The sequence below is a fragment of the Mastacembelus armatus genome, chromosome 15 (assembly GCF_900324485.2).
Source record: "Mastacembelus armatus chromosome 15, fMasArm1.2, whole genome shotgun sequence".
Classification (NCBI taxonomy): domain Eukaryota; kingdom Metazoa; phylum Chordata; class Actinopteri; order Synbranchiformes; family Mastacembelidae; genus Mastacembelus; species Mastacembelus armatus.
Window position 1 is genome coordinate 22,680,329 of NC_046647.1, and position 11,299 is coordinate 22,691,627.

The following is an 11,299-nucleotide window of genomic DNA, read 5'->3' on the forward strand; positions in this document are numbered from 1 at the left end:
ACCTTATATACTTCTAATTTGAAGTACTTTATGTACCGCTGGGTAGCTGAGGTTAACTACCTTATATACTTCTGATTTGAAGTACTTTATATACCGCTGGGTAGCTGACGTTAACTACCTTATATACTTCTAATTTGAAGTACTTTATGTACCGCTGGGTAGCTGACGTTAACTACCTTATATACTTCTAATTTGAAGTACTTTATATACCGCTGGGTAGCTGAGGTTAACTACCTTATATACTTCTAATTTGAAGTATTTTATATACCGCTGGGTATTTTGGGAATTTCCCATCAGGGATCAATAAAGTTTGATGATTAGTGATTTATATTTTGTTGGATTCATCTGCTTCACTGCCTCAGTGATAGAAACTGCCACGTCAGTGTTTTATCAGCACGATGCATCGTGTCTGTTCTCCTTGGATTTAAGCTGCATCAGATTTATTTTGGTTCACTTTGGTCTCCAGAGTGTCTGAGGATGGAACCACAGATGTTTGGGAGGAAGCGGCCCGGGGCACCAGGAGCAGCGTCTCCGTTACAGGAGCTTTTAAAGGCTCAGGATTAGGATTAGTGGAATGGCCCTTTAAGTTGTGTGGAGCAGAGATGCACCGACAGGCCAGGAAATGTATCTTAGGAAGTGTGTGTGTGTGTGTGTGTGTTTTACAGAAATGTACTGAATCTTTTAAACATTTAAAAATGGTTGTTCGTGTTTATTCCTCTGTGGTTTAGGGTGAGTTGTCTATTAATTTCAGCTCACTTGATAAATCTGTGACAAAGTCAAGTTGATTTTATGTTTTAGTTGATTTTCTGTCACTGCAGAAGGTTTGAAATAATAATAATTGCAAATAGATCATTAATTCAAATCAATGCAACGAAACTATCAGTGGCTGCCCACAGGGGAGAAAGTCAAACTGTGGCCTAATGTGTAAACCTGACAGTCGCCATGTGACCTGAGCACCGAGCTGCTCTTCCTGCTGCTGCTGTTAATGGTCAGATCAGTCGGCAGCAGGGAAGGAGGGAGAAATAATGAGGTGCTGTGGATGAACAAAACCAGAGCTGCTTGTTTTATTGGTTGAACGTAACTAAAGGCAACAACAGACAACTGAAGCAATTTGAGTCAAACGAAACAAACAAAAGAAGCAAATATTCATCTCCAGCTCATATCAGATTCATTTCAGGAGGTTTCACTGAAACTAAAGACGTTTTTCTTCACTGTATCTGTCATTTCATTCATTATGAACTCTAAACAGGGCTCACATACAGGAAATTATATTAAACGCTAAAATATTATTTATGTATTAATGCAATGACAAAATTAAACTGGTAACTGGGTGGTTCACATGTGCAGCACAACTAACTAAATTAACGAATTAATCCTAATATTTGTAGGAGGCGACTGTTCTGCCCATGATCATAATTATGTGTTTACTTTATAAACAAATTCATATTCCTCATGTCCATTCATCTCCGTGTTTGACTTGAGGATGATCATATAATACAAAGAAAAAATATAAAACAATTAGAGCATTATTAGAACAGTTCAATTGTTTTAGATTATTAAATTGATATTCAGAAAACAGTGGATGCGTCATGTTCCAGCTGTGTCACTGCAGCTGCAGCGTTTTCTTTAGGATTTTTTTACATGACACAAGCAGAAACTCAAACTGATCTCAGGGGGTGATTTTTTTTTTTTTTTTTTAACTTTACTTTCACACCGAAATCATCGTGTTAATTAAACGTGTGAAAACCAACAGTGTGGCCTGCTCGGCTGGAGCTCATCCACCTCAATAACTCGAGTTTAGACAAACCAACAATTCCCCGATCGTCCCCGGCCAGATGTAAACGCTCCTCGCTGGGAAAACACACTGGTAACAGCTGGAAGCGATGGCTCTGACGATACAAATCCAGCGCTAATGGCCAAATCTCTGCTGCAATTAACTCACAAATTCACAGTGAATGTTGATTTTAAAAACACCTCCGCCACACGCGTTCAGATGGTACGTGGTGACTGTCGCCATTAATGTACCCGGATTAGACTTTTTATGGTCAGATAAAATTATAAAATATCACATTTATCCTCTATACCGGAGTCTGGGACGCAGAAAACACAATGATTTCGGTTTTAACGCACAAAGCGGCTGTTGCAGCTTTAGGCCTCTCGGCTCAGGTCTGGGTGCATATCCATCTCATGTGAACCTGGGCCTGTACGGGGTTAAAAATAATTTCCTCTCCCCCCAGGAAGCCACAGAGGGTAGAACGGCACCGCCGAAATCTGGGCAGGAATTAGTTTTAAAACATCACCGGGTTGGACCTGGATCTGTACATGTCTGCCAGTCCTAACACGGGTGTTAGGTTCTTTTTACGAAGAAAGGGGCCAAGAAAACAACAAACCTCTTTAAGTCTCCGTTTAAACTTAATAATATTAATATTTTAAAAACAGGATTTTTAGAAATGTGTTTTTTGGTGTGTTTCCATGAAATAAACAAACAAATAAATAAAAGCTGTTCTGAAATCTCTGGAGGCCGCTCCTGCGTTATTTCGCCTGATGCGCGCCAGGCTGAGTCGGATGCGGTGGAGTGAAGAAGCAGCTCAGCTGCAACACAAAATAAACTGGACTCGCTCCCGAACCTGCGCCAGAAAAAAAGAGTCCCAAGTCCACTGGCTACCTGCGAATTTCCTCCATGAGCCGCAACTGCTCGTCTCCCTCACCCGGTCTGAGAGCGCACCGCCGCCTCTCCAAGCGTTTTCCTTTTTTTTAATCCTCTCTCCGGGCTGCTCTGTGAATGAACGGGCCTCTTTAACATATTCAGAACAACGTCATCCTCTGAAGGTGGATCACGCCGTGCAGCCTCTTCTATAAAACCCCCCGCAGCCCGCGCAGCGCGGACGAAGAGTCACCGGTGTGGCAGAGAAGGAGGGAAGGGAAGAAACACTGAACGGGATTTGTCTCAGCGCCGAAGACAGAGGCTGCTCCGAGGTAAGTCCGTAAAATGAAGAAACTTCCTGGTACAATATCACACAGAGAATTATTTATAGGAGTGTTTACAGTTTGTTCCTGTGTCGCTTCCTCACATCTCACCTGTAGTTAATCCGCCCTCTGTCTTCAAACCACAGCTTTTCACACGCATTTTCTTAAAAACCTGATTTATTGCCGTGGCTCTATGAACCTCGGACCTCCCGGGGGTTGGCGGAGTCCCGTGAACTGAACCTTTAAAGGCGCATAACCTCACAGACAAGCCGGCGCATGTAAACCTGGAAAACTATTCGGAATAGTTGACAGCTCCGCATGTGAGGAGCAGAGGAGCGGAGAGGCACGTTTCTCATGCACCTCATCCACACGCAAATATGAGCCTGTGCAGCCGCATCATCCAGGCTGACGGCGGCTTTGTTTGCTTAGGAGGCGCGTCAGTCTGCGTTTAAACCTGGTTTTAAATAATTACAGGCTGCAGGAGACTGACTGCCTTAATCTAAGACTACACAATGATTTGTTCTGATCTGGGGGGCGAGAATAATAATTAAAATAAATGCAGGTATCAACCTTGAGTCGGTAACTATTGTTATTGTTATTATCGACTTCAATACAAATCCTCTCATCCTCAGGCGGACTCCAGTTCAGATTCTCTTTCTTTTCTGGTAAACGGACCCAGACCGAGCTAACGCAGTGATTTTTTTATTCCAACAGGCAGAAGAAAGAAAAGCACACGGAGGAGAAACTTTACGCGCCGCCGCCGGACAGTTTCCACCGGGAGAGAAGCGCATTTACGCACAGACACAGGTGGATGCTGGGAAGCGGAGATGTTCTCTCTGGCACAGTTTGGGGTGCTGTCGGCTCTGGCCACCGCGCTCACTTCGGTTCTGTCGGCTCTCTTGCTGTTGGCGCTGACCCGGCAGCTGTGGAGCCTTCGCTGGAGCCTGACCCGGGACAAAGAGAGCAGCCTGCCGCTGCCGAAGGGTTCGATGGGCTGGCCGCTGGTCGGAGAGACTTTCCACTGGCTGTTTCAGGTGAGAGGAAGCGATATTGATTTTTAGCTCACGTCCAAGATATCGATTATTGCGTATTTATCGTTATTTCTTCTGGCATGTCTTATGGGGTCCGTACAATCTGACCGTTATGATGCAGGGCTGCAGGGTCCAATAATCACACCACTGATACTTGGAAGAGCGCGGGAAGCTTTGAAAACCTCCGCGGATTCTTGTGAAGGCTGAGTTCGGTTGTTAATGCGACATGTGCGGACTTGATACTCGGTGCGTAATTCCTTGTTGCGGAGCGAAAACAGACGTTTTCTGTTCGGTTCTTCCAGTCTCTCCAGGAATGAGGAATGCATCCATCTCCCCATCCGTCTCTCTGTCCCTATAACGATCCATCCCTGGCTCTGATTTGTTTTTATGTCGCACGGTCAGCAGGGCAGTGTCTGACCTTCAGAAACACATTTGTATGTCAAAATCAGAAGCACCAGTTCAAAGTAAATACAGAGTTTAACAACAACACATGGCCAGACGTATGTAAACACCAAATATTATTGAAGTATCCTGTTAAAATTATGTGCAGCAATAACAGGCACCACTATTCTAAAAAAGGTTTTAAAGCAGGTCGCTTGACAAAAAAAAATCCTAAAGTGCTGTTTTAGGCTGCAGAGTAGTAATAGAAATATTCGCAAATTTTAAATCTGCAAATAAATTTAAAGTTCCATCATGATATTATTTTTGTCATTTAAAAATAAAACAAACAGGAAAATCTCATGTTTTTGGACTCATGAAGTAACTGATTACTGTCACAGCACGTTGGTGTTGTCCAAAAACGGGCACAGGAGTGGGCTGATATAGGCGGCTAATGAGGGTATGGGGAACAGGTGAGCAGGTTGGTCGGGTGAATCAGGTGACTCAGGAGACCAGCTGGCGTAACTGCAGGTCAGGTGACTGTGGCAGAACTTTAAGCTGTGTCTACATCCCAGGCCTGAGTGTTTCCATCAGACCTGCTGTTTGATCCATGTCTGTCAGGGACATGGACCAGGCTCCGGTGTGAACACCCTGAGCTCCTAAACTGCCACCATGCACAGACTGAACTGAAATGTGAAGAACAACAACATCATTTGTGCACAGTTTCCTCCAAAGCTGCTGGGTTCCCATATGTTCCTTCCAGTTTGGCAGTTAAAACGACCACATGGATTCTGATCTGACCTCCGCCCTGACGGAGCTCACACACTCACATATCGGATAGGAATCGGATCTAGGATCACATATGCAGGTGGCCCAGTTCAGATCTGAAAACATCCGGTTTAGTCTGTTCACACTGAAGGAACATCAGGACTGAGGAGCGTGTCAGGTTCATGCAGAGGAAATGGTCAAAAGAAAAAAGGAATAAATAAATGAATGAACTGTGATAGTTTCCATCTTTTTGAGATCTCCTACAAACCAGCGAACAAACAAACAAACTGTCACCTGACCTGCAGTTACCCCATCTGGTCTCCTGAGGCAAAAATATTTGCTGAATGTTCAAACAGTGAAAAACGCACTTTTAACATTTGACATTCATTGTGTTTCTGCTGAAATGTCACAAACCCATAATCCAGATTTCCTCTTTGCACCACAGGGCTCCAACTTCCACATCTCACGCCGACAGCGTCACGGCAACGTGTTTAAGACCCACCTCCTTGGGAAGCCTGTCATCCGGGTGACGGGCGCTGAAAACGTCCGCAAGATTCTGCTGGGCGAGCACAGCCTGGTGTGCACCCAGTGGCCCCAGAGCACCCGCATCATCCTGGGGCCCAACACCCTGATCAACTCCATCGGAGACCTGCACAAGAGGAAGAGAAAAGTAAGGAGGGGAGACGCTGCCAGTGCTAGCAGGGTTTGATATGAATCAACTGGCAGAACAACACAAGCACTGAAAACTGTTCCTGCTCATAATTTAAAGCCTGATTCTATTTATTGCAGAACTCATTCAGTCCTCGCACTAATTCCAATCCACCAGTTTTAATGCTCATTTTAAATTTCCACCCAAAGTGAAAATGTTGAAAATGTCTTAAAATATCACAAAAAAAGTTTTAACACTTGGCTGAGGGGGAAAAGTTGGTGTATTAGGAAAACTATGGAAATATGAAAAAGTATTTCCATCGTGTTTTCTACTTTATTTTAACCATCTCAGCTCTTTTCATTTTCTTATGACTTCCTCTGCACTGGACTGGAAAATTAGCTGGTTATCTTTGCAAACCAACTTCTAATAATCGTATAATATTAATGAGCATAAATGCACACAAATTAAAATTTTCCTTATTTTAAATTCAGTTCATATTTTTGCTTCTTAGCTGCTGAACCAGAAGGTCAATTATGAGTTAACCTTTGTGTTGTTTGATGAAGAGTCAAAGTTTTGAAATGTTTCACATAAAACTGGTTAAATTTATGAGGAGACTAATGCTGATGTGTTGAGTTGAACAAGTAGTTATTAAAACAAATCTCCTTTATTTTTCTGGCCCAATCATTTCTCGGTTCCTCACTTATCTCCGATCTAATTTCGTTCCTGTCCTGACCCACCCCACCCTGTCAAACTGAAAGGTGTTGGCTGCCGTGTACCAGGCCATAACTTTTTATGACTCCTCTTTCTTTGTCTCCTCAACCCTTTCAAGATCCTGGCCAAAGTGTTTAGCCGGGGGGCTCTGGAGTCCTACCTTCCTCGGCTGCAGGACGTCATCAAGTCTGAAATCGCCAAGTGGTGCTCGGAGCCAGGCGCCATCGATGTTTACAGCGCCGCCAAGGCCCTGACTTTTCGCATCGCCGTCAGGGTCCTGTTGGGTCTGCAGCTGGAGGAGGAGCGGGTAGTGTACCTGGCCCGGATCTTCGAGCAGCTGATGAACAATCTGTTCTCACTCCCCATAGATGCTCCGCTCAGTGGCCTTCGCAAGGTAAGAAATCACGAGGACGATGTGGGACGGAACTCGGAGAGAATCTCATGACGTAAAAGCGCCACACAAGCACTCTCAAATAAATTGAGTCTAATTTGGTGGTTAAATGACTCTGTTGTGTGTCCAGGGGATAAAAGCCAGGGAAATCTTGCACGCCAACATGAAGAAAATCATTGAGGAAAAGATGGAGCGGCAGCAGGTGGAGCAGGAATATCAAGATTTCTTCGACTACATGCTGTCCAGTGCCAAAGAGCACGGCCAGCAGCTCAGCATCCAGGAGCTCAAGGTACCACGGTGAAACAGACCAGGTGGCTCAGGCTTCCTGTTAGAAATGCAGGGGAGTCTACAGCAGCTGAGCTTCAGGCTAAAAACACTTCATTTTGTTTAACCGCTTCAAATAAAAAGCATTTAAATCAGCAGACGAATTAGAGCAAACCACCATTTATCCATTCTCTTCTTTGCAGGAAACAGCAGTAGAGCTGATCTTCGCCGCTCACTCTACCACAGCCAGCGCCTCCACGTCGCTGGTCCTGCAGCTTCTTCGCCACCCGGCGGTGGTGGAGAGGGCCAGAGCCGAGCTGGAGGCAGAGGACATTATCTGCGAGACCCAGAGCAGCCCCAGTACGAACGAGGGGGATGCTGCCATCACAGAGACCACCTGCCTGTTGAGCGGAGTGTGTCACCATTGCAGTGATGAGGATGGTTTCCCACGGTCCTGGTTTCATGTGCCGTACCTGAGCCTGGACAAGCTGAGCCAGCTCCACTACATGGACTGTGTGGTCAAGGAGGTGCTGCGCTACCTGCCGCCAGTCTCCGGTGGTTACCGGACTGCCCTGCAGACGTTTGAGTTAGACGTAAGTTCCAGTCACAGGTGGGAATAATGTCGGCCTTTCATTTGGGTTTTCATGACAAAACAGATTCCCATCAGCTAAAAAGGGACTCAAATCCAGGTGAGCAACCTCACATGGAGGAATCAGCAAAGACTGTATGTTAAACTCAGAGTAATAGAGCCAACTACATTGCAGCAACAAGGCATCTATTGTTTAAGACAAATCCCAACCACCACTCTAGGAATACTTCAAAAGATTTTATAGGAAACAAGGTAGACCTTGTAGAATGTGAATCCCCTGAAACCAAACTGAGACAGAAAACATGATGATATGTTCAATGACCTGGGGTAAATTTCATGTACTGTATCTAATCTCATAGCAGTGTAATGGTAACATTGATAATTCCTGCACAACTCCTCCTCCACCCTGACAGTCACAGATTAAGGATTCGTTTCATCTTCAGGTAATTAAACTCCGTTTAGGTCCATGTGTCATGTTGCGCCCCTGGCAGAATATTGTCACATGTAGAGCTGTGAGTCCTTTCACTGAAAAACTTCACTCTTCCCTGCAGTGTCCTTTCCCTGCCCCCCCGCCCACAACTTTCTGTGATTATTGTGAAAGGACAATTAAACTGTAAAGGGGCTGCAGAGGAATTCCTGGAATTCTGTCGTACTTCACTCGCCTTTTTCTCAGGATATAAACCCGTACGGCAGAGGCGCAAGTGCAGAATTAAAACAACCCAACTCTGCAGAAAGAATCAGGATTGGTTATAAAAAAAAATATTTTATTATTTTATTTTGAAGTTTGAAGTTAATACTGATTTTATGATTTTTATGGTTTTCTGTCCTCATGTCACAGGGTTACCAGATCCCCAAAGGCTGGAGTGTAATGTACAGTATCCGGGACACTCACGAGACTGCAGCAGTCTTCCAGAGTCCAGAGCTGTTTGACCCAGACCGCTTTGGCTTGGACCGGGATGAGAGCCGGGCATCTCGGTTCAGCTACGTGCCATTTGGTGGTGGTGTGCGGAGGTGCATAGGCAAAGAACTGGCGCAGATCATCCTAAAGACTCTAGCTGTGGAGCTGATCGGGACTTGCAAATGGACTCTGGCCACGGAGAACTTTCCCAAGATGCAAACAGTGCCGATAGTGCACCCGGTGAACGGGCTGCATGTGCGTTTCTCCTGCCGCCACCCTCTTTAGATACAAAGACGAACTTTGCAGATTGACCTTCAGTCTGCTTCTGGTAAAAGGAGACACAACCACCTTCCTGGTCCTGATGGTGCAGCTCAGTCCCCCTGTCATTTCTGTGGACATGACGTCAGGATTCACATTGCTAGTTTGGAGCACTTCATCATTTTGTGGTCTGGTCCAAATCTATGAAACCACTTTCTGAGTAGCAGAAGTTTTCATGTATGCTGACATTGTTGTTTCCCCCCTCTCACTGTCTTCTACATGCATTTTGAAGTTCTCGGTGTATCACTAAGGACACAGGCCTGTAGCATCGTTACTGCGTACTTTCCAACAGGAGAACTGCATTTGCCCACTGAGTGGACTGCACATAAACTTCAAGTACAGGTTTCTTTTCAGAGCTTTAGTGTAATCAAACAGTTTTCTCTCACTCAGCTCTTTAATCACCTGCTGCTCCTCTATAGTCTGTGAGGTCAATGAAACACCAGGCATCAGAGTGAGCTGGAGAAGTTCTGTTAGACCTGCACCCAGTAGGTGCCTTCTGAACCGACCCAGAAGCATCTAACTTACCTAAAACCTACTGGATGGAAGGTTTCTCCAAGTATGCTGGAGCTGACAAAGCTCACTTATCTAATAAGGAACACGCAAACCCATTAGCTGTGACAGAAAGAAAAAATCCACTCAGCTTTGGTGCTTTAACCTTTTGCAGGTAGTTTTACATCAATGAGCGTCAGGAGGGACGTAACCAGGAGCTGAGCTGAGCTTTGCAGGTACAGAAATGCAGGGAACTCACCTCCACTGATGATGCAGACTCAACGAGACCTACAGACTTTTAAACCACTCCTGTTCTTCACTTGCTGAGCAGCCTCCGGTGCCTGGCAGCTCTGTGGAGCAAACAAAACAAACAGTGGGATTGTTCTCATCAGAACCTGAACAAGATCAGAAATGCAGTGAAAAGAAGTTCTCCAGTACAGAAACACTTGGGGGAAGATGTGTGTTGGACTGAGGAGACACTGGACTCATGTCTACTTGTTTTGTTCTCCGTCAAGGTCAAAATACATTCAAGCTGTTGTGTTTAAATATGAATGTGATATATATCCTTAACATCGCTATCATGTCTATCAAATGAAGTAGCATTATGAATAAGCTGTATTTAAAATGCAGATGGACCATTTCTGTTGTCCTTTTATAACAATATTTGCTGTAACTATGAGTAGATAGAGACACTAACCTGTAAAGTAAAGGCCTTGTTTCACTGCTAGAACCTAGAAGACTAATTGTTTAGAGCAGCATATATTGAGAGTAAACTTATTATTATTGTTATTATTGGTCTAATTCTAGCTCAGTTTTCTGTGTTGATCTTGAAGCCTGACAGATGCGCTGTGAAATTTTACGAATGGATGGATTTGTGGAAGGAGATAGCACTTTCTCTGCTTTAAGGAGTCTGTACAGATGTGTCCTGTTTCTGCATTCACTGTGTCGGACGTAGCTGATGTACAGTTGGTGTAAAGAGTAAACTGGAACAAAGAAAAGCAGCGTGCTGTCGACTTTATCTTTTTTTTCCCAGCAAAGACCAAAGTCCTTTAGTGTTTTAGCACATTAGAAAGCAGCTCACATTCCTGTGGTTGCACAATATGTTTAGATTACTTTAAATATAATGAAGACATACAGCAACATAATGTCCTGACATGCTGGTGGTGTTAACTTTGGTTTTATATGACCAGCTCACAATAATTTGTGGCACTTTGCATTTGAGCAACACAGCAAACATGATTTTATTTAAACAATACTCCACCTCCATCCTGCCTTGTTCATTTTACCGTATTTCTAGAAAACCTGGCTGCAGACAAGACCAGGTTTAGGCTTAGGGCTCCGGAAAAAGTCGATAACTTCCAGGCGAGGCTGATAGTCCCTGTGTCTGACCACACGTGGTTCAAAACCCTCAGCCTGTACGTCCAGGGAAACACAGCAAGAACCACTTTTCAAACCTGACCAATCAGAAAGCTGCAGACACAGAGAGAGGTGTACTCCATCATTGCACTGTTCTTCACCACCGCTCCACTCTGTTTACCTAAAACCCTGACGGACCTGTTTCACACACTGCAGATGTGTTAATCTGAGCGCTCAGCTCACACTCCACAGCTGGAGTCACAGCACCTGAGTCACCTGAGACTTCTCCTCCATCTGGTCGAGAACATGCATCATCTAAATATATTTATACTGGTTTGCTTTGAGAGACATGAATAAAAATGTAGAAAATTCAACTACTTCCTGTTCAGGCTTATATCCACAATATAACACTCCGACTGAATGTGTCATTACAGACAGTGAGGTCACTGCTGAGGTCACTGCTGAAGTCATCACTGAGGTCACCGCTGAG

The 11,299-nt window shown here is 44.6% G+C and overlaps 1 protein-coding gene across 1 annotated transcript; it reads left to right on the forward strand.

Annotated features, from left to right (window-relative positions):
* The first annotated feature begins 2,783 nt into the window (after positions 1 to 2,783).
* cyp26c1 (cytochrome P450, family 26, subfamily C, polypeptide 1) lies at positions 2,784 to 10,398 on the forward strand. Its single transcript, XM_026310231.2, has 7 exons — positions 2,784 to 2,976; positions 3,682 to 4,001; positions 5,590 to 5,814; positions 6,623 to 6,898; positions 7,026 to 7,184; positions 7,363 to 7,752; positions 8,587 to 10,398. The coding sequence occupies exons 2-7, from the start codon at positions 3,795 to 3,797 to the stop codon at positions 8,929 to 8,931; spliced, it is 1,602 nt and encodes a 533-aa protein (XP_026166016.1). The 5' UTR covers positions 2,784 to 2,976; positions 3,682 to 3,794; the 3' UTR covers positions 8,932 to 10,398.
* The last annotated feature ends 901 nt before the right edge of the window (positions 10,399 to 11,299 follow it).

What these genes read in the sequence shown, in the direction of transcription:
- cyp26c1 (XM_026310231.2), top strand. Translation starts at nt 3,795, where the DNA reads ATGTTCTCTCTGGCACAGTTTGGGGTGCTGTCGGCTCTGGCCACCGCG. An exon ending in CGCTCAGTGGCCTTCGCAAG is followed by an intron (nt 6,899 to 7,025) that starts GTAAGAAATCAC and finishes TTGTGTGTCCAG; the next exon opens with GGGATAAAAGCCAGGGAAAT. An exon ending in TGCAGACGTTTGAGTTAGAC is followed by an intron (nt 7,753 to 8,586) that starts GTAAGTTCCAGT and finishes CTCATGTCACAG; the next exon opens with GGTTACCAGATCCCCAAAGG.